Source organism: Streptopelia decaocto (assembly GCF_964273445.1).
Source record: "Streptopelia decaocto genome assembly, chromosome: 1".
Classification (NCBI taxonomy): Eukaryota; Metazoa; Chordata; class Aves; order Columbiformes; family Columbidae; genus Streptopelia; species Streptopelia decaocto.
The window spans coordinates 179,958,631-179,986,572 of NC_138663.1; the positions used below are offsets into that span (position 1 = coordinate 179,958,631).

At 40.0% G+C, this 27,942-nt stretch overlaps 1 protein-coding gene across 8 annotated transcripts in view; it reads right to left on the minus strand.

The window, feature by feature from the left end:
• ENOX1 (ecto-NOX disulfide-thiol exchanger 1) overlaps positions 1 to 27,942 on the minus strand; it is a 361,050-nt gene that overhangs the window by 26,855 nt on the left and 306,253 nt on the right. For all 8 annotated transcript variants that reach the window (XM_082057097.1, XM_082057090.1, XM_082057091.1 and 5 more), the window contains 2 exons: positions 19,104 to 19,288; positions 1,303 to 1,410 (listed from right to left, as the gene is read on the minus strand). In XM_082057097.1, coding sequence (XP_081913223.1) covers positions 1,303 to 1,410; positions 19,104 to 19,288 — 293 coding nt within the window. The remainder of the gene's footprint in view (positions 1 to 1,302; positions 1,411 to 19,103; positions 19,289 to 27,942) is intronic.

The window sequence follows — 27,942 nt, forward strand, 5'->3', positions numbered from 1 at the left end:
TATACCTTGAATGTCATGTAAAAATGTAAATGAGATGCAATTAACTGAAGAGATCTGGTGGGTTCAATGTTTATAAAAGTTCTGTCATTACCAAATCCATTCTTCCGCATGACATTTTGTGTAACACAGTCTTGCATCAGCTCTCAATTAGAAGGTTTTCTTTGTAACCATAAGTGCTAAGAACACGTGTTTGAACATAAAAGCTTTATTTTTTCCAGAATCTAAGTTATTAGTTTCTAGAATATATGTGTCACTAGATAAGTTTTAAGGCAAATCTTAGATGTGTAACAATGTCTCAGCTTTCATAATGAGCATTAAAAACATCTGATATAAGCATAAGTTACTTTTCCTATCTGTACATTAAATGTATAAATCTGTAGGCATATTCAGACATACATGCTGAAAAATCTTAAGAGTCATCAGCATTTTGAATCTCTGCCATCTAATAACTTCAGATCCCACAGTCTTTAAACTGCAAATACTTAACCAAGTCTCTAAATATTTTAGCTCAAAGTTTATATAGAAAGGATTAAAATAAGGTCTCAAAGCAGAGAATGTGACTGTGCAGCACAGTGGGGATTTGTGATTTGAGTATGTCCAAGCCATGTGCTCTGTACAATCAACATGTCTTTGTGCACACTGTGTTTGTACACAATGCAAATTTAGCACCAGATTTTCTTTTTGTTGTGTAACTATCCATCTTACCATGCTTATAAAACTATACTATTAAATATTCTTGTCAGTGTCATAGAACACCTTAGTATCAAATGTGTGATAATCAGACTTGCTGAGGTTTGCTTTTCACAGCTTAAATAAGTGCACTGATAATCACTTTTAAAATGTCATTATAATAAAGTTTTTTGTATACTTTTATCTGCATGAATAGCACTGGAGATACCAAGCTCTCTTTTTTCAATACTAGTCTTAAAATAAAGAGCTCTTTTGTTTCAGGTATACTACACTGTCCCAACATTTTTTTTTTTTTTTTTAATTCAGAGTGAAAGCACACATCACTGATACCTATGTAGAATAATGTAAGAAGAAATGTTACTCAAGACATGAAATTCATTATTGAATAGGATAAAATAAGGGTCGTTTTCACTCTGTTTTCTCATGTTCTGTGTTAGCCTCAGCTGCATTCACAAATGCTAATCAGAGCAGACACGCAGGCCACATAAGGTTATGCCTTGCTCACAGCATATTCTGTGGTCAGACTCCTATGGAGTTTGGAGGTGAAGCCACGAGTCCTTCACCTCCTTAGCATGCCTAAGCCAGCAACTTTCTCCCACCAGAGACACTCACCTGTTCCTGCAGGACTTTAAGCATTGCTTGTGTATGTGTTTGCTCTTCCTTGGCTTGCTCCAGTTCAGATTTTTTGTTATTTAATTCTTCCTGTATGCTCAATAATTGCTGCACAAAAAAAAGAAGTTTCTGGTTAGCATCGTCTGGATCCAAAATGGTTTTAAATCCTTAGTTTGATAAATCTTCATTTCGAACAATGCTTTGTAGTCTGCTCCTACATTTACTATTGTTGCATAATACACTGTGTCTAAATGGACCAGAGGTAAATTATTCTCATCTGCATCTCCTCCTGCAGCAGTGCTCTGCAAGTAATGCATCTGTTAATGTGTGTTAAGCTATTTGTTACATTAAAGCAGAGAGTCTTGGTACAGTATATCACCCACAGAGTGACTGTCACATTCATCTGAACCAAAATCTTATTTGTGGAAGTATATGTAGTGGTTTTAATAATACTAGGGTAAACACTATGGTACATAAATAATTTAAAAGCACAGCCCTTTAATATAATTAGTCATTGGCCAACAGCCATTTTCATTCTATGCAAAGCAATATTCTGGAAAGCTTTTGCACTGAGTTGCCAAGAAGACAAAAGCTTTTTTTTTTTTCCCTTGTGCCGTGATATTTTGTTAGATCAGGAAGACTGATGCCGTACAAATCAATGTATCAGCCAGGAAAGACTGCTGTTCTGGACTATCAAAATAAAAAGCTATGATCAAACCCTATTTATATGAAGAGAATTCTGGGATGTGGGAACATTTTTTAAAGCCCACGTCCTCTGGTCTTGGCTAGCTTTAGGTTCTGCAGAGATTTATTGTGACTATCAAGAGCAGGTCAGTAGATGTAGTTAACTCTGAAATAATTTTATATTTTTGTATTGATGTGGTAAATGTTAGAGGCTGCTGAAGAAAAAAGAGGGGACAAACATAAGATGAAAAAGGGGTTAATGGTGCTTTCCCTTAGTGATCAAGAAAGGAAACTGATTTGATGAGGCAACACATTGCTAGTAGGCACACTTCTTTTGAGGACTACTTGAATGAGGAATTGCTCTACTACTGATCTAACCACGTATCTAAGCGTCTAAAGCTCAGTTTATGCTTGTGCTTAGAATTGGTAACTCTGACTTGGACTGATGTTGCGGGTGTTCAGCATCTTGGTAAGTTACAGAGAGCAAATCTAGAAATAATCCCTGGCCTTGTTCCACTCCACTGCACTGGAAGTCCCAGGCATTGAAAGACTTGGTACCAGTATTGTCTTCAGAGCTGCTTGGAAACAGATGACATTTCAGGGACTGATGGAGCCATTGGTAGTGTGTTTCTGTTGTGAATAAACACCAGTAGGATGAAACAATTCAGCTACTGAAGTAAAAATACATGTTGGTATATGTCTGAATATATCTCACACACTTTATAGTCCAGTTGGTTTGGCTTTTTGATGAATCTTGCTGCATGGACTGCTCCCTGGGAGCCTTCAAGAGATATTTGGGTATGTGAATTCATTCTGCCACAGTACAAGAGCATTTCAAATCTCAAGATTTTACATGAAATAACAAGGCCTGTTCCACTGAGGCTCTTGCCCAACCAGCTTTTGTGTGGAAAGGTCTACTGAAGCATTTCCTGACCAGGGATGGATGGCCACTTCAGGCCTGTGTTTATCTTGACAGTTGGGTACTACTCCCCACGTTATCAGAAGATGCACTGAATTTGTGTGTACTATCATATGTCACACACTGATACCCATTGCAGGTCCTCAGCACAGTTACAGCTTTCCAGATATTTTGTAATTTGTTAGCCCAGAAGAGACCATTTGGTCACCTTGTGTAACCTCTTGTTATTACAGACCATTAAGTTTCACCCAGGATAGCTCTAGTGGATATCTGCAATTTAGAAAGAAGGGACCCCAGTCCTCCTAAGAGAAGCAGAGTATACAAGACCTCGCAGCTAAACTGAGGAAGTGTGGTTTGGACGATCGGGTAGTGAGGTTGACTGTGAACTGACTGAAGGAAAGAAGCCCAAGAGTCGTGGTTAATGGGGCGGAGTCCAGTTGGAGGCCTGTATCTAGTGGAGTGCCTCAAGGGTCAGTACTGGGGCCAGTATTATTCAATATATTCATCAATGATTTGGACAAGGGAATAGAGTGCACTATCAGCAAGTTTGCTGATGGCACCAAGCTGGGAGGAGTGGCTGACACACCAGAAGGCCGTGCTGCCATCCAGCGAGACCTGGACAGGCTGAAGAGTTGGGCGGGGAAAAATTGAATGAAATATAAAAGGGCAAGTGTAGAGTCTTGCCTCTGGGCAAGAACAACTCCAGGTTCCAGTATAGATTGGGAAACGACCTATTAGAGAGCAGTGTAGGGGAAAGGGACCTGGGGGTCCTGGTGGATAGCAGGATGACCATGAGCCAGCACTGTGCCCTTGTGGCCAGGAAGGCCAATGGCATCCTGGGGTGTATTAGAATGGGGGTGGTTAGTAGGTCCAGAGAGGTTCTCCTTCCCCTCTACTCTGCCCTGGTGAGACCACACCTGGAATATTGTGTTCAGTTCTGGGCCCCTCAATTAAAGAAGGACAGGGAACTGCTAGAGAGAGTCCAGCGTAGGGCAACAAAGATGATTAAGGGAGTGGAGCATCTCCCTTATGAGGAAAGGCTGAGGGAGCCGGGTCTCTTTAGCTTGGAGAAGAGAAGACTGAGGGGTGACCTCATTAATGTTTATAAATATATAAAGGGTGAATGTCACGAGGATGGAGTCAGGCTCTTCTCAGTGACAACCAATGGCAAGACAAAGGGGTAATGGGTTCAAACTAGAATACAAGAGGTTCCACTTAAATTTGAGAAGAAACTTCTTCTCGGTGAGGTTAAGAGTACACTGGAACAGGATGCCCAGTGGGGTCGTGGAGTCTCCTACTCTGGAGACATTCAAAACCTGCCTGGACGCCTTCCTGTGTAACCTCATCTGGGTGTTCCTGCTCCGGTAGGGGGATTGGACTGGATGATCTTCTGAGGTCCCTTCCAATCCCTAACATTCTGTGATTCTGTGAAGACACCACAAAGATAACATAAGCCCTTTCAAAGGTCACTAACTGAGACATTTGAGGTTAGGTAAGCAGATGTGTCACCTAATGTGGGCTGGTGAAATGTCGTTTCCTTCCCAGCTGCACACTGTTTGATCTTATACACCTGAATGGTTCTTAAGAGAAAGGAGTCTTTGTCCCCCATCTCAGAGTCTTCTCTGACCAGTTAAGTCTCACCAGCATGGCCAGCCTCTGATGATTCAAAGGGAGGAGCCAAAATGAGTTAAATGATCCTCAGGAAAAGCCCGGAATGCATCCTGCCAATTATGTACTGGGGGAGGGAAGCCCTTGTTATCACCTCCAGGTAGTCATCTGAAACCTTGAAGCATGGGATTTGATTATCGTCATTGCCTCAGTGCAGTGCTACAAGTACCAGGGAGTCTGAGGAGGATCTCACAAGAGATCTAGTTTGCTCCATAGTGAAGGAAGTGAATAGCCATGCGTGTCCAAGGAGAACATCCCCACCATCCAGATTGCACCTTCATCCTGGTCCAGCTACTGGGAGAAACCCTAGAGCACATGCTTCTGAACGCTATAAACTCCCATCTGGAATGTCCCAAGCGTGTTTTCAGACCATTTCTGCCCCTGGAAATCCTTTTCACTACTGAATGGCTGTTACAAATGGGAAACCAAGTTTCACTTATGGGTTGAACTTGTTACACTTTGACTAGAAGCAAAATCTTTTTCCCCATCCTACCCACCCCCTGGCTCTTCCATGGCCAAGTTTTACATTCCATAGATCAGCTCACAAACTTCCACTGTTTCATTCTCACATCTCCCACTGTGATCACCCACTGTGATTTAGTCTAATTATATCCCCCTTCCTTTGATCCTGACTTTTTCTGTTTTGTGTTTGAGGCATTTTTTCCCAAAACTGTCCAAGCATGGGAGGAAATGCTGTGGAAGACACCCTCTGAGAGCACAAGAGAGATGCTCCCTGCTCTGCATCTTTGTAACTGGCTCTGGACCAGCCCAGAATAGGAATCTCAGGAAAACATCTGACATACTTAGCTTCCCTGGGGTTCGAGTGTGCATCCTGGTTGCAGTATGACCTGTAAAGCACTTTATATGAGATAAGAGCTTTCAGCAGTCTTAATGGTTAATCTGTCAACTACTGCAGGCTTACTGTATGTGCATAGGCTCATATTTTCAAAGACAGCAAACGAGTCTTATTTGCATGGGGGTGGAAAAGAGAATATCTATAACTAAGATACCATATTCCCAGTCACACATATGATTTTTCTTACACCGACTGGGACCTTCCTATTCAAGCCCCAAAGATGTCAGAATTGTTTAAACCTTGTAGCTATCCTCTGGGGGGTTTAACTTTCTTTCTTTTTCTCTGCCTCATATTTATCTCTAAATGATGCAGAACCTGCTCAGTTTGCATAGGTCAGGTTCTGAGATTTCTTTTTCCTGCATGGTTGATGCTGCCACCAGGAAGCTGCAATAAGGAATTATACTTGCCAAACAGCATATTTTTCCCTTCTAGTCTCATTTTGGAAAATGAAGAAATAGCTTTGAATGAAAAGAATATCAGCCTAAGACAGATGAACAGCCTGCAAAATTTCAGCACAAACACGTGATGTTTGGCAAAATTAGAAGCAAATGGGAAGACGATCTTATACTGGCAGGAATGAGGCAAGTTTCATAACAGGGACTGCTGTCGGGACTGCTGTTGTGCCTGCTTATTAACAGACAGCCTCTCCATAAAGATTTTAATGAACAGTGCCAAGATGATGGTATTTGAATATTCAAAACTATTTTGTTTTTCACATAAATGCGGTTATTAAAAATCAATCCTATAGATATTTCTGCTGCTTTTCAGATTGCTTGCAAGTATACACAACAATGAATTAAAATTAAAAAAATTGGTTTTGATTTTAATGTTTGTGCTGTCTGATACTGTTCCATCTACTATGCCATCTCATCTAGCGCTTCTGCCAGAGCTTACACGTGTACTCACCCACCCATGCAGTATTTGCTACCCTGCTTCTACCTGTTATGTCCTGCTGGCTCGTCCCACAGCTACTGTCAGCACAGCTATCAAAGCATCCCTTCCTTCAATCTTTTCTCACCTCTCTGGTCATTTCCTTTAAGCCCTGATGACCCCAACTTTGTGGCACAGCCATGGCATTCAAACAGCAGTTTGCCAGTGTCCTCAGGCAAAGGAGCAACTTCTTGGTTACACAGCCAGGAAATATCTTGCTCATCCTTCTGTTGCCTTCCAGTGGTGCTCAGTGCAGAATTCTGCAGGTTTCTGAGGGTGCCCTGCAAGTTATGCACGGGTCTTTTCCCTGAGCCAAAATCTCAGTGTCAGGAAGCAGAAAAGCACCTCATGGTGCTCATGGCAGCTTTGAGGATCCTGGAGAGAGACAACTGAACAGCCTAGATCTCCACTAGCACCAGTCTCGGAATCTCAGCTGGTCTCTGTTCAACCAAAACCACTTGTCAGCATGGCTTCCAGGTTGACCCTAAGAGAGGAAGCCATCTAGCAAGTGCAGATCAGACTGGCAGACATCACTGATATCCTCTCACTGGCTTTTCCAGAGAGGAGACAGGAAAGGAGAAAGAATTAACCTACAGGTTGTCTTTCCAGAGATTAATCAATGCATCTTAGACAAAAAATGCAAGACAGATTGCTTATTCCCCGTGGCAGTTCTAGATCTGCTCTGTACAGAAAAGGTAAATATCACTTGCTGCTGTTAAGCTTCATTCGTTCATGAGGACCAAATCCTCCCTGTACATGTGGGTAGCTAATTTCTTTATATGGTGGGGAAGGATGTGTGTGTGTGTTCTATTTTGTTTTGTTTTTCCAAGCATTTCCACCTCCAATGCTGAATCTCTGTCAGAGATGGTTCAGTACCGCCCATATTGCGTAGATCTCAAAAGTGCAGACAGAAAATTACCATCTTAAACCATTCTTCACAGTTTCTGAAACATTAAATATAGATGGCATTATTGAAGCCAACTGAATTACTCAGACTGTGTAGAATGTGGTGCCAGTGTGGCCAAGAATGCTAACAACCAAACAGCACACAGTGCCTCAAAATATATGAGAAGCCCTAAAGGGAAAGTAATAGCTTGCTGTTGTGTACCACTGTGCAGCCATGAAATACTCCTTCTCTTTCCTCTCCTCCTCCCTGCCAGCAGTTCTTCATTGCTCCCCAAAAGGCAGTGTTACATGTGTACATGTAAATATAAATTATGGACATATCTGGAAGTGTGGTCACACACTGAGCCTAGCAGGACAGAGAAGGGTCTCTCAGAAGGAGACCCTTTTCCAGCATGAAACCATCAACATAGCATGCTAAGAAAAGGGAAGCAGATTAGAAGAGAACACAAGGCCTGAGGCTGTACTTAGATACTTTAAGGCTGACAGAATAATGAAAAAAGGCAAACCTGCATTTGTCACAAGTTTAGCAGTTATACTGCTGAATGGTCCTGCCCCTGCTATTTTGGTGACGATTTTCTCTACAGCTGCTTGAAATGAAGTATGAAAAGGTTACAAAGACCTTAAAGAAAGAGAAAAGAAGAGCAGACAAAAGAACGCCTCTGAGGTGAGAGCGCTGACTTTGATCACAGGTTGCACAGGCAGTTTCAGCAAACCGAGCCTGTTCAGCCACGGGAAGGAGGTGCAGACTCGCCCTCCCATTTCTGGAATAGCTGCAGTGTGTCCAGAAAATAGCTGTGGCAAACCCTTCTGAAATTAGTCCATCAGTCAAAGAGGGGTGGTCTTACACAGTCTAACTGAGCCAACTCAGTTGAATGGCCACCTTAGGTACCCGGTGAACTCAGGCAAATAGAAGTCTCCTATCCATACAGTGTTTGGAGATAGGGTATTACTCTCCACTTACTACCTGTAGGGAATATATCCCTATATGGGGAAAACGGGGAGACCTGATTCACTAGGTGTTTAAAATGAAGGCAAAACCCAGATGCCTCAAATAGGCAGGCTGTATCTCAACCAAGGCTACCTTTTTCAGTTCCAATGAAACCAAGACTTTCACACTAGATGGTAACCTCAGGAAGAAATTCTCACTCGTGAAAAACTGCAGCCTTTTCCCCTATAGTACAGTAGAATCAGAGATCTAAAAAGTATGATAACACAGGCATTGAAAGGACTGCAGAGTTCACCTAAAAATTGAAACACTCAGGCTAGAAATTTCAGAGGTTTCATTTTTTTTTTCCCCAAGTAAAACCTTGCTGCATGTTTTCTAACTTTATTTTATGGAAAGGAAAATATTAATAAATTAAAGTTTTCAAAATGGAAATGGACAAAAATTAGCAAGTGTTTCAAGTGTTTCTTGGACACTGTTCACAAATAGAGGGGAAGGATGGCAAATATTTATTTTCAGAATCCTCCTTAAGTAGAAAGAAAAGAAATAATGATTTGAAATGAAATCTCAGGTACACAACCACTTGCAAAATAAAAATACAAATCCCTCTCCCAGTACTTTCACAGATCGTCTGGCAGAGTGTTTTTCTCTTTTTGTAAAACAGATGAGATTTCATATCACAAATGGCCAGCACATGGCAGGCTTGAATAATGAGAAAGTGACTTCCCAGCTGAGCAAATATGCATTAGTAACAAGACACTGATGAGGCCAGACAAATCACCAAGGAAACAGGAAAATGTGAAAGACAAGTCAAAGAAGCTTTAGAAAAGAGCCCTCAAGGAAGTTAGCCATGTTGTAGCAGTAAGGGCAAAATACATGCCATCCTAACATGTGACAAAACATTATTATGATTGTGGATTTTTTAAAGAGAGCTAAAAGAAACACAGTCTAATAGTTCAATGTTTCTCACGCCTCCCACCTTTCCGGGACCACCTGTGTCATAGGAACTACCCAGAAGGTGTTATTTGGATGGATCATGGGGTTTGCAATGACAAAGGAGTCCAAGCCCTAGCACCCCTGCCCTGCGCTGGTGAAGACCTGCACTTGGATCAACAGCCCAGCTCCTGCTTGTGGGCATCCACCTGCAAAGTGAGCTTTCCTGCCAGCAAAGAACATGCTGAACATGTCAGCTTTACAGGTTAACCACCTCAGAGGGCCAGGGAGCTGGACACACACCTCATGAGTGAGTGAGTATGGTGGCACTACTGAAGAACCATCCAGCTGCTTCCCTAAGGAGATGTTTGACATGTTCCCCTCCCCCTGCCATTGCATTGACTGCAGCTTTACTGCACTCAGACTAGGAGCAGGTGGGATTGACTCTGAGAAGTTTGCCAAATGAGAAGACATACAGATTGACACAGACACATCTAAACTACCTAAAGGGATGTTACGGAGAAGATGGATTCAGGATTTTCTTGAATAAGGGCTGAGAGTGAATAGAGACATATTAAACAATGAAGATTACTATTACGTATGAGGAAAATATTCCACAGTGTGAGTGGCCAACCACTTGAACAAGGGCTCAGAGAAGCTGTGGACTTTCCATCCTTGGAAGTACTGAGAACACAGCTGGACAAGGTCCTGAGACAACTCCAAAGCCACCCCTACTTCAAGCAGAGGGATTGTGTGTGTCACCTCCAGACATACCTTCTGACTTACATTCTTCTATGATTCTAAAAGGTAGCCAATTGATATCAGATAATTAGCTCTCAGATTCTTTTTTTTCCTATGAGGCATAGTAATTCAATCACACCAATCACAAGAGGCAGTATTAAAGGCTGGACAGCAGATGAAAGGAGAACACGGATGGTGCAATGAATGACCGAAGAGCCAGTCTACAGCTTTCCTTTGCCAAGTAATCTTTAAGTATGTATCTTACTCAAGAAACAAGTTCTCTTCGGTCAGCTATGGAGTTTTCTGCAAATGAGCAATAGACTCAAGTCCTTAAGAACCTTACAGAATCAATCCCTCCTCTCGGAAGTTAAATTATACCAATTTACTAATAGATATTTAGTGCTAGTATCGGGGATCCCTCCCTGGGATCTGGCTTTCACAGCAGCTTACACAAGGTCTTTGATTTTGATGGTGGTCTGTGGAGGGAAGAAGTCTGACCAAAGCCCATTGCACCTCATCAAAAAAGCTTCCTCCTACCTTTGCTAAGTGTATCAACATATTACACAGCCCTTGGCTTTATTGGCAATAGGTGAGTGGACAGATGGGCTTACAGTTTGCTCTGATCCTGGTCAAAGGAAGAGGGTTGATCCCAGATAATGGTCATATTCCCTCTGTCCTCATATCTACAAGACAATCAGTTCATGCCTGGTATGACATACAGTCAAATGAAGATGTGATCATCCATTCATAACAATGTCATCTTCTCCAACCTTTCACCTGTACTCTTCAGTTGTGGATACCTCCTTACCAGGCAATGGCACTTGAACTGTATGATCCCACCTCTTCTTTCATGGGACTGTAAATGAGCATGGTATAGCATGCTCTTTCTCAACAGACCAAATTAGATTTTTTAGCTTTTTACTTCCTATTTGAGAAGAAATATTTCATTCATTATGAAGGAGAATAAAAAGACCTGGCACATGTTAATCAGAAGAATGACATGAGGGAAGAGAATCAATTTACCCAGTGTAATTTCTATTGAAACACAATTCCTAGTGGTGGAAGCAGAGTTCCTAGTAATGATAATATCAAACATGTTTGAAAACTATGTAATCAATAAGTGTTGTGGTTTAACCCAAGCTAGCAATACAACCAGGATAGCTGCTTGTTCACCACCCTTCCCACCCCCCAAATAGGGGAGAGAATCGAAAGGGGAGAAACTCAGATTGAGATAAACACAGTTTAATAAATAACAAAATGCTAATGTACTACTAGTAAAAAAAATATATATATTATATATATGTATATATACACACATATATGTAAATATATATATACATTTTATATATATAAAAATAGATAATATATATAAAATAGATATAGATAGATCTATTTATATATATATGTATATATATGTAATAGATATAGAATATAAAATAAGAGATACTCAGTGCAATTCCTCAGTAACACCATCCACACTGAGCAGCCAGTCCCAGGAAGCAGCATATGGTCCCAATAGCTGATCCCGAAAAGAGAAAAAGAGGCCTCTGCAAAATGGCAAAAGGCCAAACTAACTAAAGTCCTGAACAGAACTCCCTCAGACAGCTCTTTGCGAGCAAAGAAGAGAGAGAGCGAGAGACACCCGAAGATCCCATCTCTCCTTAAACATGAATCATGATGCCTATGGGATGAAACATTCTTATTGATCAGTCTGAATGTCAGTCAAGCTCTGCCCATCCATGCCCCCCTTTCTCAATGCCTCACACCCGTGGGCAGAATGTCCTTGGCTCTCAGACCAGAGCAATTAAAAACATTAACTCTGTCCTGGGGTGTTATCTCTTGTTCTCAAACTAAGTCGAAACAATGACCGTGCCAGATATGAAAAAGAAAGGTTTCTAACTGCATGAAGAAAATTAACTTATTTTCAGTGAAACTAGCACAGAAAGCCAACACTAGTATTTAGGATCTTTTAAAGAATTCACCTAAGATCACCGGACTGTAAAACTTAAGAGATCTGTCCTTCACCACCACTAGACTACACAAGCATGTTAAAGAAGATATTAGTTGATTTCTTTCATATTTCAAATAAAATGTGCGCACCTGATTATTTCTCTCTGAAGTATTTATTCTTGCTGCCAAACTCAGTTTATTTTTACCAGTGGTAGCAGGCACAAAGATGTTACGCTGCACCATCTTACCACTAGAACAGCTATTGAGAATATGGTGCTTAAAAGCGTCTGTGAGTTCTTATTTACACTTCCCCTAATATTGTTGAAGTGGTGGTGGCAGAAGTGGGAAATTAATCACTACTTTCAATAAGGAAAGGTTGTTAAACATAGAGGAGGACCCATTTGGCTTGTCTCAGATCTGGTAAATAATTAGCACTTAATTGCCAGCTGCTCTTTTTTTTTTTTTTTTCTTAATATAAACAGAAAAAGTAAGAATTTTCTGGAAGTTTGTGGACAGCACTGTACAGAGCCCTGAAAAGCACAAGGGAACAGAGATAATACTTATGGGAACACTACTCTCTGTCCTGGGAGCAGACATATTTCTTAACCAGTTTCCAAATATCAACCACAGGGTGAGAGAAGAAAAGCCAGGCCTGGAAGTGAACATCAGGACACTGAGTCCAGTCCCTTGCGGTTATCTTGTATCCATTCCCTATAAAATTATCAGTGTTGAACAATATTGCCATTACTACTCCAGTGCCACTTTTATAGGAAACCAGAAAGATCTAACTGGAATTAACACCTTAAGAATAGTAACAAAAAACATTTCCAGCTTAATTATTCTCATCTGTTTATTCAGCAGGTACAATGCAAATACAAGGGGTAATGTTTATTATCTCTTTTATTTACTCTTCTCTTTAATACTATATTTGGAGAAGAATCGGTTTATAGTTGGGCATAAGTACATTGGGTGGGTTATATGCTGAATAAATGTTTGGTGAAGAAAAGGTAGGTCAATAAAAAAAGACTACACATCTCCTCTGCATTTAGGCTATATTAATAAATATAACCATAACATGCTTCATCTATTCAACAATGATGTTAATTTCGGTGCTAAACTGCTGCTAGAACCTGTATATATTGTTACTAGAACCCATCTATTCAAAGGTAAATTGTTGTAATTATGGTCACAGCACTCACATGGTGCCAGATTTGGCAATTTTCAGCCAACAGTGTATGTGTCTGTGACTTCTGACATTTCAGAAAGTTTGTATGTGAGAGGAAGGAATGGCTGTGACAGTTCACATCATCTGTGAAGGATATGGGAGCTGCAGACCTAAATGCCAGTGGAGGCTGATTGGAATTTAATAGGTGGTAGACTGGGTAGAAAAGTGATGTGGAAGAATAGCCCGATTCCACTAGCTTTTGAAACTTGGACAGAAATATGCTTTTCCTCCCTGCTTCCACTGAAAGAGAGTGGACCATGGGAACAGTCAGTTCTTCCATTCCTTGTATGAGAAAAAAGTACTTTTCATATAGGATAGGAGGAGAAAGACCTGAACAACGCCATCTTTGCATGCAGAAAGAAAAAGTCTTGCTAGCTCATGAGGACATTTGAAAATGAGCTAGCTCTCCTCCAGTGGCAGGGAATGGTAGAAACCCAATTTCAAAGGCAGCACAGTGAGGTCAACACCAGCAATCACTGGCTTTTCTACTCAGAATGGTCACTATACATTAGAGGTATGTCATCTTGCTTAAAAAGCTGAGAGATTACTCTTGTGCCATCTCACTTAGACAAAAGGGCCTAATCCAACCACCAGTGACCAAATTGTGGAAGCTGCGTGTACCCCACCAAACATGTACTGTGGCCAGAGAAGGGCCATAAAGATGACCAAAGGACTGGGAAGCTGCCACAGGAGGAAAGGCTGAGAGAACTGGATTTGTTCAGCCTTGAGAAAAGAAGGCTTAGGAGATACCTCATCACCATGTTCCAGTATTTGAAAGTGGTTACAAAAGAGATGGAGACTCCCTTTTTACAAGGAGTCACATAGAGATGAAGAGGAGTAACGGATACAAGTTACTCCTAGGGAGATTCTAATTGAACACAAGAGGAAAAAATTTCACAATGAGAAAAAACAGCCATTGGAATAAACCCCCCAGGTAAGTCGTGGATTCCCCAACCCTGGACACTTTTAAGACTCAGCTGAACAGGGTGCTGGGTTACCTTGTCTAGACAGTGCTTTTGCCAGGAAAAGTTGGACCAGATGATCCTTGTGATCCTTTTCAACCTGGTATTCTATGATTCTATGATTCCTTTAAAGAAGCAGTGAGCGTAAGGAGGGACCTGCGATACACTCCAGCAGCTCTTCTCATCATCCTGACAACAACAGTGAGGCCTATCACAGACCAAACCATCTGTCCCTGGATGAACACTGGACATCTGAAATGCCAGTCTGGCATTTATCAGAGCCCTTTAAAAATGGTGTATAAGTCTCAGATGTGCATGCTATTTATTTTACATGCTAAATGATTAGTAAAGTGCAAAAGATAGGCTTCAGGAGGTAGGAAATGTCAGGAGAATGTGGCCTTTGCAGTAAGACCTCAAGTTGCATATTGAACAGCAAGGACAGGAAGATATTGAATAAGTGGTGATGAACTGTACAGTTTCTGCAGCACCGAACAGGGAACGGTCTCTGAGGTACACAAAGCAAAATACACAGGTGGTATTTCTGGCAGCTCCTGGCTTCTGAGTGCTCAGGTTTGCAACCTGCATTGCTATTCCAGTGAAGTTGATATTGTTTGGGGAAAAAAAGAAGACAAGACCAAAGAAGACTTTCATTATGCTGCATCAGAGTGAGACCCATATGGGTCATTGACAGGTCCAGAATATGTTCAGTCTCCTGCTAAGACATCCCGAGGTAACAGAGTCAATGGCACCCACTGCAGTGTATTAGTCTTTATGTCAGCCCTACACCTACCACCCACCATTGTTCCTCTTGTTCTTGCTTTCCACCCAGAGCACCAGTTTCAGGAGAGGCACCCACGCACATCCCCTGCTCATGCGATAACCCCATGACTAGGCTTCAATGCTTCTCCACCAATGAAGTCAAGTTCGTGCTGTCGCTGTGTGTTAGGAGTATGAACCTGAGCTCAGCTAATGAATCAGTCCCTTTAGGGGACAGGGGCAATGAGGTGCCTCTTAAATGTCCCAGATACACCCAACTGTTGGCACTTGTGTACATTTCCTAGAGAAAACACAGGTGCAAGCATGGTTTAAATGGGGATTTCTGGATGACATCCTTGCCTGCAGGAGCTTAAATTCAGCCCATGATGCTCAGGGAGCTCTGAGAGAAAAGAACATTATCATACATTTACATGATACAATGAAGCACCGTGCAGAATTACCAGTCTATTGGCAAATGAACCAGTCCAGGAATCAGTACAGCTATGCAAGTGTGGCATGCATGCCTTGGCCAAATAAACCTGACGAAAAGATGGAACTAACTTGTTCAATAAGAGAGCCATGGTAAAGGAGGTGTGCTCTGTAGACTTAGGACTAACTTGAGGAGTAAAACATTGCACCGATGACTATGCTATGGAGGTTGTTCATGAACAACCCCAGAGGACCAGTAAAAATCTAAAATTTACTTGGATATGCGCTAATAAGTGCCATCTCCTATGTGACAAACTGACATTTTTCAAAGTCTTGTAATGTTATCAATTTCAGGCAGATATTAGAAAGGATATGGAAATCACATCATTAATTTAATAGTGACCCACTGTCAAATTCTGAGTCCCTGTTTAAAAGCATGAAGGTGGCAAGTGCATTTCCTCAAGAATTTCTTTTTGGTGGACAACAAACAAGAAAAGCATAGGTTTTATACTTTGTTCTTAGAATGGTGGAAACATTTTGATGACTATTTTTCAAAAGATTTCTGCTTGCTACTCCACACAGAATATGCTAACACAAATTGTTAAAATTTGGAGAAATAATATACCCACTGAAAACTGAGTCTTATCAAGCATTAAGCAACTAGGTGATATTTTCTGCATTACCTATAGTCATGGATCTGGTCAAACATTTCAGGCAGAGAGACAAGATACAAGAAATTGTTAAAACTGTTCTGTGAAGTATTCTGAAAATAGATACAAGTCAAACATCCTTCCTTATGATCACAGACTTTGTTAGAGAACACTAAACACTGCTGGAAAAACAGAGCCACTCCAAAAGTGATCTGCTTAGTATGTGTGTTCTCATATAGAAATAAATTGAAGGCAATACCACCTATGCAGCAGTGACAAGTTAATTCAATTTCCATCTCAAAATCAGGTAAAGTGTATGTCATTTGTTACCATGGATACAAAACATTATTTCCATTTGTTTGAGATCTCACAGTGGGTATGAAATTAAACTGTGACACAGTTTTATGGAGGAAGTTGGCTAAAACCCCCATAAGTTCAATGTCAGTAGTCCAAAAGATATTCTTTTTTAGACACAATAAATAAGCAGGTTGCTACTACTGCCCCTAAGGTATACTTCATAAGCAAACATCTGTCTGATTTTGCTGATGCTACTTTGAATCAGTAGGAGTGATGGAAGGGAAAATATACATTCATTTCATCAGTCCTACAAGTGTGGGAAAGAATCCTGAAAAATGTCCAGATGGTGGAAGTACATTAAAAAGACATAGATATTGTGTTATATTTTATTGTTTGGCCCAATATATGTTTAAAAAAATTATTTATTCTGAAAGTGCATCCACTTTTTCTCAGATAAATCTGCTTTTCAGGCTGCAGCTCAAATCACTTATTCTCTAGTTTTCAAAGTCAGAAGAAGAGGTGTATGAAAAAGCAGGGGAGAATCAAGAGGGAAGAAGGAGAAGGAATACAATTTTTTTTTTTTTAATGCTGACAGATATGTAGGGTTCAGGCATTCAATGGCATTCAGTTTACCTTGTACGCAATTAATTTTAAAATATACAAAAACATAAAAGGGAATACAGGTCTTCTTGTTAAGTTATTACTACTCAAGTCCTGGCTATATCTTTAATATTTCATAGACTGATTTCCTTAGATGCTGAGTACCTGCCAGACTGACAGATTTCAGCTAAGGTTGTCATCTCTCGACATTTACAAAAACAAGCTGAGATAAAACAGAGTCTACCTAAATCAAAGGTTTATTTCTAAATATTCATGCACGAGCTGCATGAAAAGCACAGAGGTTATGGGATGTCATGACTATGGCTAATCATTGAAATCCAAAGCCATGATCCAGCTGCTTAATTGACTGATAATTTCCACCAAATATTCTGAATTCCACCTCCTGTGCTTCTGTGTTGCTGCCCTCCTCAGCATATTGTCAGACTAGATTATCTGCAATGTCTTCTCCAGCTCCTTGGGCCATCTCTAATTATATCCCATTGGGAGTTAGTAGATCTGACCCCAAGATGGCAAACCAGAAAAATTCAGTACCTCACAGCAAAATTGTCACGAACACAGAAGCTCTCAGAGGAATAGGGACCACAGTGTCCATTGCTAGCTGAACAAAGAGATAAGTAAGTCGCTCTCTGTTATTGACTTGCATTATTAACATTTGCTTCAAGTTAGAATAGAAATCTATTAATATTCTACAGACTTGATTATCCTTCATCCAGACCCCAGGTAGGAAATTATAACAATGCAAAATGAGCATTAGGGCTCTAGAATTTTGATTTAGTAGCATTTTGCACTTTTCACTGATTTTAATAGAGAACTAACACCAGGCTGAAATTTAGCACAATATTTATATATGTAGTTAAATTTAATTAAGCCAGTGATATTTAAGTATCCATTTATATAAGGATAAGATCATGAATAGACCTCAAGCATATTTAAAGTATACTGAAACCTCAAGTATTTCTGATAAATTACTTTACTCCTAAGTTCAGGAAAGATTTTGTTCCTGAATGGTCAATGACTTATTTTTTATTTTTTAAATATTTTTTCAGAATTACTCCACTATATCATAAATCATCCTAATTTGGTAAAACTCTGTGGGCTTCAAAGTGGTATACGTTCGTATGAACACATGTGTAGGCTTGGCTTGTGCTCTGTTTTTTGGTGTTAGATGGAATCTGCAGACTTGTTGGATTCGATGGGTACCATGATAGCAATGCAGTTCCAACAAGCAGATCAAACGTAAATGAATGTCTCTTGGATTTGTCATAAAAAAAGCAGTTTAGGACAATCTGGAAATGGGTACAGCTTGTCCCCTTCTGGAATCTAATAACTGGGAGTGATAGAGGAGTGCGTGTTTTCCCTCAGGGTACAGATAATGGAAGCAAAATTAACCTCTGCAGTGACATCTTGAGAAACTCCATTCTATATGGGAGCCCAGGTTAGTGTCTTGGTGAGCCACTGCTCTTTTTCTCTGTCACGTAGCAGCTGAATACAAGTGCCTGGGCAGAAATTAAGTTATACACATGTATGCTAAATGAGAGTTGCCCATGTGTTAATGGCCATGTTAGATGAAGCAGTGGGAGCAGTCTGGATGTGCTTGCCAAGACTTGTGCTTCAGTGTCAGGAGCACACTGACAAATAAGGGAGAATGGGTAAGATAAACTGACCCTCAGCCTCCCCTCCCCCAAGGACACATTGCAGTTTCTCTCTGACTGATGTCAGAGAAAAAGCTTTGTTGCTGCACTATACCACTTAAAAAAATGCCTGAATGAAAAGGTTACATCCATAGGTCAGCACAAACGATAAAAGCTCAGGAGACAGCATTGATGTTATATCCACTTGCAAGTTAGCAGGAGGGTAGTCTGGACAAGCTGGAGATGTCTCAGCCATCCTCAAACAAGAGTCAGCAGAAAAAAGACAAAGCCGAGGAGTGGAGAAGCATCTAAAGATGCTGATGACTGCAAACGAAGGCACCACAGAGTGCTGGCTATGCTACACTGGATAAACTTTCTTGAACTTTTGTGCAGAACTAGAGCCAGCTGGGTTAAGTGAGGAGAGCAATAAGCAATGTACTGAAGTAATTTTCTCCTGAATAGAACATGTATAAGGGAATTCCTTAAATGATCAATGGGTTTACAGTTCACGAATTCCTAAAACTACTATCTCTAAATACGATCCCAATTCCTCCTCTCCCTTTCCTTCATCTAAAGTCTGTAAGACTTTGACTCTGAAAAGAAATCAGGACCTTCGTGGCTGACAGTCTTGAATACAACACAGCCTCATGGCACCACTTTCCTAAAAAAGAAGACCAATGCTTTTCTTCCATAGCAATACCTGCTGCATGCCTTGCATTGTCTGCTGCAGGAACTGCAGCTGCTGGTCCTTTGTAAGGCTTTCTTCTGTTCGGAAGAGCTGTCCTTTCTCCTGTTTCAGGAGCTCCACCTCATTCCTGTAAGCATCCAGCTGCCATCGAAGACTATCATTCTCTTCCTTTAGTGCATACGCTTGGGCGGCTAGAGCTAAGAGAAAATGAAAATGTGAAGAAATCAGTAAAATGAATTGTTTCCTTACAAATAATGCAGAGGACATTGTCAGGGGAGATGATAATACAGCTGAAAGCCCATGAGAGACATTTTGGAGCTGAGACAAGACCCAGCAGAGCTGAAAATGATTAGGTTCTGGCAAAGACTGTTGCTGGGAAGTTATTTCCTAGGATGGAAGGAGCCATAAAGGGACCCTGGATAATTCAAATGCTACTTGCAATCTGGCTGCTAAATTTAGGCTTACATTTTAGGAATAAACTGGCATGCAGTCCAAGGGCGAAGAACCCACCAACTTTACACCGTTTTTCCCAGTGATGTTGTAGGAACTGATAAAACTGTTTAATAATTATACTAGTGTAGCGCCCAGATGTTCCAATCAGATCTGTGCTAAGGAACTTCCACTACGTAAAGTTGCTGGATTTAATCCCATGAGAGAAGCACAGAAATTCCTCTCCAATCTCGCAACAGACTACTTTGTAGCAATGGTTATGAGGAACCATTTAGACAGAAAATAATGATGTAATAGAGTAAAATTATATAAAATGCAAATGCTCAAAAAAGTGTTGGCACTAGAAGAACATTACTATGTTAACGGCATTGAAAGACACTTAAGTCATTTCCTTAGGAAGCTCCATTTGGCCCCTTTTCAATTTAGAATGGCATTTTTATTATCATAACTGATAGCAGGTGTTTGTGAAGAAATCGATTAGTATGCAAGGTTGGAAATTACATTTGCCAAATGACTTGCACAGTCTGCAATATAAGCTAAAAGTTGTGTAGCAAAAGGCATAAGGCTATAAAGCATGTACTAGGAACATTATTTAAATAAATTATCCGAACATGAATACATATAGGAAAGTGTGGCATTCATTATTTTAGGGATGTGGTTATCATCCTATAGGAGAACCCACTCCTGATAGTATTTATACTTGGCACTAGCAGTGGTCATTTGGCACAGCAAACTGCCATACTATACTATTTTCCATCTTGGAACCTGGTAACACAACAACATTACAGAGCAGCTGTAATTAAAAACCAACAATCTACCATAGTCAATTCTATCAACATTTGGTAACTGAAGCACAACCAATTTACATTCCTGATAAAATTATTTTAGGCTTGGTATCGTGGACTTCTTTCTTGCTCACCTACAACAGTAATATGGCTAAACTCCAAATTATAGGAAATTGTATATTAACTTCATTTAATATTAGGCCTCTCTTGACTAGACCTTTCACAGATGAAGAGCCCCCTGTTCCCCATGATAATATGATTCAATGAGTTTGTGAAATTAGATCATCACTTAGATAGAATGTCACAATATTCATTACCAATAAAAATGTTTTATCTTAGGTAGGACAAATCTACCTTTTACTCAAATCATTTTTACTAATTTTAAAATAGTACAAATGCATTATTCATAATAAAGTACAGTTAGCTACTATTCAAATACAGACATGGATTGGTTATTGTGCTTATTTTGGATATTCTACAGAATCTCTCTGGAAGATTTAGCAACAGTTCCAGTATTGTTACATCAAATTAAATCGTTCTGAAAAGCATGTAATCATCCTTCCATGACAAAATTTACCCTCAAGAAATTGCAATGATGGGTCCAATGGGCAAATACAAGGATTAAATCCTTTTTTTTTTTTTTTTTGGTAAGAGCCAGCAAGCTGTAATAAAAGGAAAAAAGGCAAACAAAAACCTCAGTCTTCTAAAAACTCAAGTCAAAATTAAACAGTTTGGGTTGGAAGTTACCTCTAAAGATCATCTGGTCTAACCTTCTTGACATGGACATGGACATCTTTCATCAGATCAGATTTCTCGGAGCCCTGTCCAACCTAACCTTGAACACTTTCAATGATGGGAACTTCTCTGGACAACCTGTTCCAATGTCTAACCACCCTTATCATAAAAATGCCTTCCTTATGTCCAACCTAAATCTCCTCTCTTTCATTGTAAAAATACTGTCCCTTATTCTGTCATTATAGGCCTTGTTAAAAAGTCTCTCTGTCATTTGCATCCTCTTACTGCTATCACTTAGACTCTCCCCCAATGTAAAAATCTTTTTTTTTTTAAATGTAATACTCAGTTTTAGCTGGAAACTGCCCATCCTTCTGCTCTCTGAGAGCATGAAAGAAGACCATCATGGGCACAGTCAAGTTTTACAGTGGCTTGGGAGCAGTAATTCATCTGCTGCCCATCACCTCATCCATCTCTTAAACTTCTGAGAGCTTGAGAGCTGCTGCATAAGTGGAGGCCATAAGACCTATGTACTTGTTAATCACTATCCCCACTGAAATGTGGGTTAGGACCCAGATTCAGCTGAGGTTCAGGCTGCCCGACCTGGAAAAGCTGCTGTCATGTATTTTTTTGGGTCACACTCTTGCCCAGTAGGAGGTTTCCTTCTCCTTTTGTCCTCCCAGATGAGTTCAGATGAGTGGGGCTAGGGACAGCAAATTAGGGGAAATAGGAAGGGCTATGGCATATTGCAAAAGTAAGTAACATATAGGACATGAACCTGTTAGTATTTGAAAAACAACTAATCCAAATGGAGCAAGTCACATTCTATATGGGTAGTGAAGGTAACCACCCATTTTACCTTTAGAAATACAAACAGGCTGTTTTGCTGCTAAAAAATTCAGTGGGACTTCTGAGTACCATTATTTTATTTTATTAATTTAAAATTAGGTTTTTTATACCATATTAAAACCTATATGACAATAATTACATTGCAGTACTACCGAGAAGTCCCATCCAAATATGGGTGTCCCATTATTCTAGATTCTGGACACCAGAAGACACAGGCTGTGTTTGGAAGAGGTTACATTCCATTTTAAAATTGATTTTAAAATAGCCCAAACAACCTAAAGTGAGAGAATAAGAATAGAGTGGAGATAAGTTTGCAGGATTCCCAGAAGTGTGGAATTTGTTATCATTCTGGTGATCTTCCTAGCCATTCATAGTAAGCAAAAAAGATGGAGTCTAAGGTAGAAATATGTCCTTAAATAAGGAGGATGTAACACATATAGCAACAGTGTAACAATGTTAAATTGTCACAAGCTTTAAAATGAATTAATTATAGACAAGACTCCACAAACTGTTAAATACATGTAGTTCTTTTGCTATTTAATTTAAAGCTACGAATAGCCAGTTCTTAATATGTGCTGACAGGGTGGTTAGCGAAAAAGGAGAGTAAGTAAAAGAGAGATGTCTAACGGGCCTCAGGGGCTCAAGCTCATTCATCACTTGGTAACTTTTTTAAACAGTATCAGAAACACTCTTTGTGTTGACCTAACACAACTATAATTTTGAGATATTTACATTTTAGTGCACTTAAATTAAAATAGTTCTGGATTCAGATCAGCATCTGATTCCAAACAAAATATCTGCTCTATAGAAAACAAATTACAATTTATTTTTAATAATACTTCATTTATAATAATTATAAAGGTTCTCCCCCACCTCTACTCTGCCCTGGTGAGATCACATCTGGAATATTGTGTCCAGTTCTGAGCCCCTCAGTTCCAGAAGGACAGGGAACTGCTGGAGAGAGTCCAGCGCAGGGCAAAAAAGATGATTAAGGGAGTGGAGCATCTCCCTTATGCGGAAAGGCTGAGGGAGCTGGGGCTCTTTAGCTAGGAGGAGACTGAGGGGTGACCTTATTAATGTTTACAAATATATAAAGGGTGAGTGTCATGCGGATGGAGCCAGGCTCTTCTCGGTAACAACCAATGGTAAGACAAAGGGGTAATGGGTTCAAACTGGAACACAAGAGGTTCCACTTAAATTTGAGAAGAAACTTCTTCTCCGTGAGGGTGCCAGAGCACTGGAACAGGCTGCCCAGGGGGGTTGTGGAGTCACCTTCTCTGGAGACATTCAAAACCCACCTGGACGCCTTCCTGTGTAACCTCATCTAGGTGTTCCTGCTCTGGCGGGGGGATTTGGCTAGATGACCTCTTGAGTTCCCTTCCAATCCCTGACATTCTGTGATTCTGTAATATGCCATTTTATTACATATTATATAAAGAAAATAACTTTATTGAATATTAAATTAAAATTATAGGAGAATTTTTGGGGAAAGGGGAATCTGCATGTTAAAAACTAATAATTTGCAAATTTTTACAGAAATTTTTGCTTTGACTTCATTGACAAAGATGATGAATGTATCTATAGTTGAAAAAAATTTATTCTGCTCATCTCAATGCAACTTCTCATGCCATTTTAAGTTCAGTAGTTCAGACACTCATGTACAGAATCCCTCTCTGAGACATGCTAAAGAGCATCTTACGATTAAAAGGCAACCAATGCTGAAAGCATTTACAGAAGAACTATATACAAGGAAGCTATATCAAAAGAAAACTCTGACGAGAATCTCAAACAGCTGCCCATGCTGTAAGCGGGAGAAAATATTCCTACTTAAGCAAACACAGCTGGAAACCAGCTCAATATGCGCTTTACAGCATTTTCACTGAGGGATGCAAAACGATACCTGCCAGTCTCAGAGAGGTGGCTGGAGGAAGATTAGACATATGTAAGCGGGGGAAAACCTTCACACTGATACTTTGAGGACATCTAAGAGGTTAGTGTGACTCCCTTGTGCTGAAGCAGAAGTGCTATATACAATTTGGCAACAGCCTCAGTAGCAAAATAGACTCCAAGTCCAGGCTAGACTCAAAGCAAAAAGAAACGTTTTAAAACAAAGTGAGTGGCTGATCAGAAATCCACTGAAGTCTAAGGATATACTCATTGACTGATGACTCAGAACAAAACAATTTTTACTTTTATACAGCATCTATCTTGGACAGTTAGGAGCATAAGTAAGACTTCACAGGTGATACAGGGTAATTGTATTTTATCACACCAAATTCTTTGCAGCCAGGAAATAAAGTGAGCACCCCAAATCTCTGAATGTATTATATCTATCTATAAAGGAAATAAGGGATAATTTGAAATTTTCTACCAGTTCTACTAATGCACACCTGGGCTGTGCCTTTCCCATTAGATGATGCCCTAATAACATTACAGTTAACATTCATGGCAGATTATTACTTCGCATACTGGGGACACTTGAGCTGAAATGCAGAGGCAGTATCTTATCTCAAGAGTCTGAGGCAATTTGGAAAGAGTGACTGAAAAACAAGTGAGCAAATACTAACAACAAAACCAAGAAAACCCTCTTTAATATTCAAGAGCACAGACTCCCCTTAAGTCCTACAAGCAGAACTTTTTCTATACATTTTTTTTTCTGTAGATTCTTTTATACTTGTACAGAAATAGATCACAAAACTGACATCTGTACTTATTTGTCTGTCTTCGGACCTTTGGTTCTAGCTTCTTTAGCAGAATTTCTCAGGGTTTTGGAACTTTAGCCAATGTATCAATGCAGTGACATGGATGAAAGCAGATGAAGAGAACATTCCCAAACCTTCCTGTCATCTGAGATCAATGTATGCCATTATCCTAATTTCTTAGCTTGAAAAGAAGGTTTAAAGTTATCTAATGCTCCTTTTGATAACATCAACAAGGAAAACATCAAAAACTGTCAAAATGATGGCTGTTATTATGGCAATTTTTTGCATCACTCTTATTGCAGAACATTTACAATGTCAAAAAAGCCATCTTGCAAAACACAGCTACTTCTTCAAAGAGTTTTCAGCTTGAAGGACTGAACAAATGTGAGACGAGAGAAATAAGGACACAAAGTTCACAACTATAAATATAAACAATAAAAGTAATCCTTGGCCTCTAGCTAGCTTGCTTGTTTTTCAAATAAGTGAACTGTGAAGCGGTACAACCAGGGAAAATCAGCAAGGAAAAATGTTCTGGAGGATCTGGAAGGGCATGAGCTCTGTCTTGATGGTGTAGAAAACAGGGTAAGTTATACAATAATGGCATTTATCAGTCGTAAAGAAGATGGTCTTGTCAGAAGTATGGCTTGGATGGTCTTAGGTGATATATTGTGGGATATCTTGATAAAGGGCTCAAGCGAGTACCAAAGAAGAGGAACTCCTGGAAGTTGAACATGAGGTCACAAGGTTTGGGTATGAATTTTGATAGAATAAAGGCAGAGGTCAGATTCTAGGATGCGCTAAATGGAAAAAAATAAAATTTTGGACATGAGTTCAATATGAGAAGGAAGAGAAAAGGAAGTGTGATAGGACTTCTGATAGTGGCACTCTTAACAATTACTGCGTGTAAGGAGGAAGAGTTCGAAAGTGAGAGAATACACTGAAGTGTGCCTCCTGGCACATCAGGAAAATGTGACATAAAGACTGGGGGTGCCTTGAAGGAGAAAACTTTCAGTTTCATAGACTAGACAAGACAACTGGACTCTCATTCATTTTTACCTTGGAAGGCTCTACTTAGTCCTCCAGCCCACAGGAAATTAAATTTCGTGCTACAATCTGAGGATCCCATCATGGTAACTCAGTGGCAGGGTGTGTGTGAGGTGATGCCAGTGAGTGACCCGCGCCCTGAGGTGGATGGGAAGGTTGGGTTTGCAGGAGGTCTAGAAGGTGGTGGGAAGGAAGGCACGGCCCTCATTGCAGACAAAAAGCTGGATGGCCTCTGAGGTGAGGGGACACACTGAGCAACTAGAGAAACTTTAACTTACGTCTTCACTAGTTGTCACTTTCTAGTAGAATGAGTTGCGGCTGTCATTAGCCACAACTGCCCAGGTATAGATCCTCTTGTCTCACACCTGACTTCTGTAAACCCTACCATAAAAACTGAGTTCTGACAACAAGTCTTAGTTACACATGCTCTGTATACAATTCAAAGGTGTTTGGGAAAGTGAGTCTTTGATGTTATCTCCAAGAAGCTTTCTGGAAGAGTAAGACTAAACTACACCTTGATCACCCAGAGGCACCTTCTCAGCCCCCTTTACAACAATATCAGGCTCCTGAGCCTTCTGATATCTAAAGTGGTTTTGATCCATTACCCTGACTTCCTAGAAGACACTTTTTTTTTTTTTTTTTTTTATGGACATAAATAGTGCTCGGATGTCAATGTTGGGTGCATAGAAATATGTCTGATATTAGCAGATAAATGCAACATTATTCCTATACTGTATTCTTTAATAAATGTTTCTTCCATTGTTCTCCCATGTTTCCACAAAAATAGACTATGTCTCTTGGTTTTTTAGAACAAAATCCTTTGGTTAAAGCTTGAAAGCAGCTAGCTAACTAGCCTAAATAAACTCTGAAAACAGAATTAGAATGGTATAAAAATAAATAATTTGGGGCAATTACAAGCCAATCTAGCTATGAACGGTTTTTTTCTTTCCTGCTTCATACATAATGTAGCCAAACAATGAACCAATTTCCACATTTTTTTCTAATGTTAGGCACACTTTATTTGAATGTCTCGGTACCTGCAAATTTAAACTCTAAGGGCACTAATTATCCTATATGAGGAGGGGTTACTGTCATTAATGTTAGTGGGAGTTAAGGCCCACACACTGGGAGGGAGATTTACTCCTTTACAGAACCTGCTTTATTCAGGTGCATTTGCTTCAAAGCCCTTTCCTCACCATGCAGCCTACGTTCAATGCAGAGAAGTTCATTATACCAGTTACATTCATGATGATACCAGATGTTCGAATTGAATACTCATGAGAATTATTTTCAGGCTTCTTATTCACACAAAACTTGCTGGCAAACAATTAGTAAATGGAAGGATGCTGCCAAATATATATATATTAAAAAAAAAAAAAAAAAAAAAAGAAAGAAAGAATAAAGAAAGAAAAAAGAACAGTTGCACCATAATTTAACTGCAATTTTATCCATCCCATCCAGTACAGACAGATGTAACATTTGAGAAACGAAAGCATTTCTCTGAACAGAGATTTTCTCAGTTTACAAAACTTCTCCCTTCTTAGTAGACTTCAGCAATAGTACTTTCCTAGGTTTACTACACAAGGCTCACCAGTAATTTATGAAGGCTTATTATTTCTTGTGTAATGAAGCATAACTCTTTGCAAATAGCAAAGAAGGTTTAGGGAAAGGAAGGGAAGATTACAGTCCAGCTGGGCCTAATAACAAAAGGTAGCATGCAAATGCTGGCTCTGCAGTGGACTAAGAATGCCCCAGAGAGACGAGCTGCCAGCTCCTGTGGTGTTATGATGAGCCTCATGATATCTGACATTTTATTTAAAGCCCCAGAGAGATCATTAACCGAAAATCCCTGCTTCAAGTTTCTGGACTAGTGGCTTCCAGACCGTCCAGACTGTGGATCAGTACTGGCTCTCTGCATTTCACCATGCTCTCACAGACACTGACTTTTAATTAAAAACACTAATGAGGCAATTTAATGTCACTGTTTTAGCCAGTCCTAGGAATAAGATGTGGATTACTTACTACAGTCTTACAAGTGATCATTGGCTCAGGAGCTCAGTTTGGGATCATTGATCTAGACCTGATGGCTGCAGAAAACCCACTTCAACAGCAAACCAACTTTCTCTAACAGGCTCAGAAGACAGACGGCAAATCTCCCGCTTTAAGCCAGTTTTTCTATCTCTCTCTTCATACCTTCCTCTCTTTTTCCTTTGTACTTGTTCTGTTCAGTTCATTTCCTCCTTCAGCTCCAAATGCATGAGTCCATCACTTTCTTCCTTTGTAATTCCC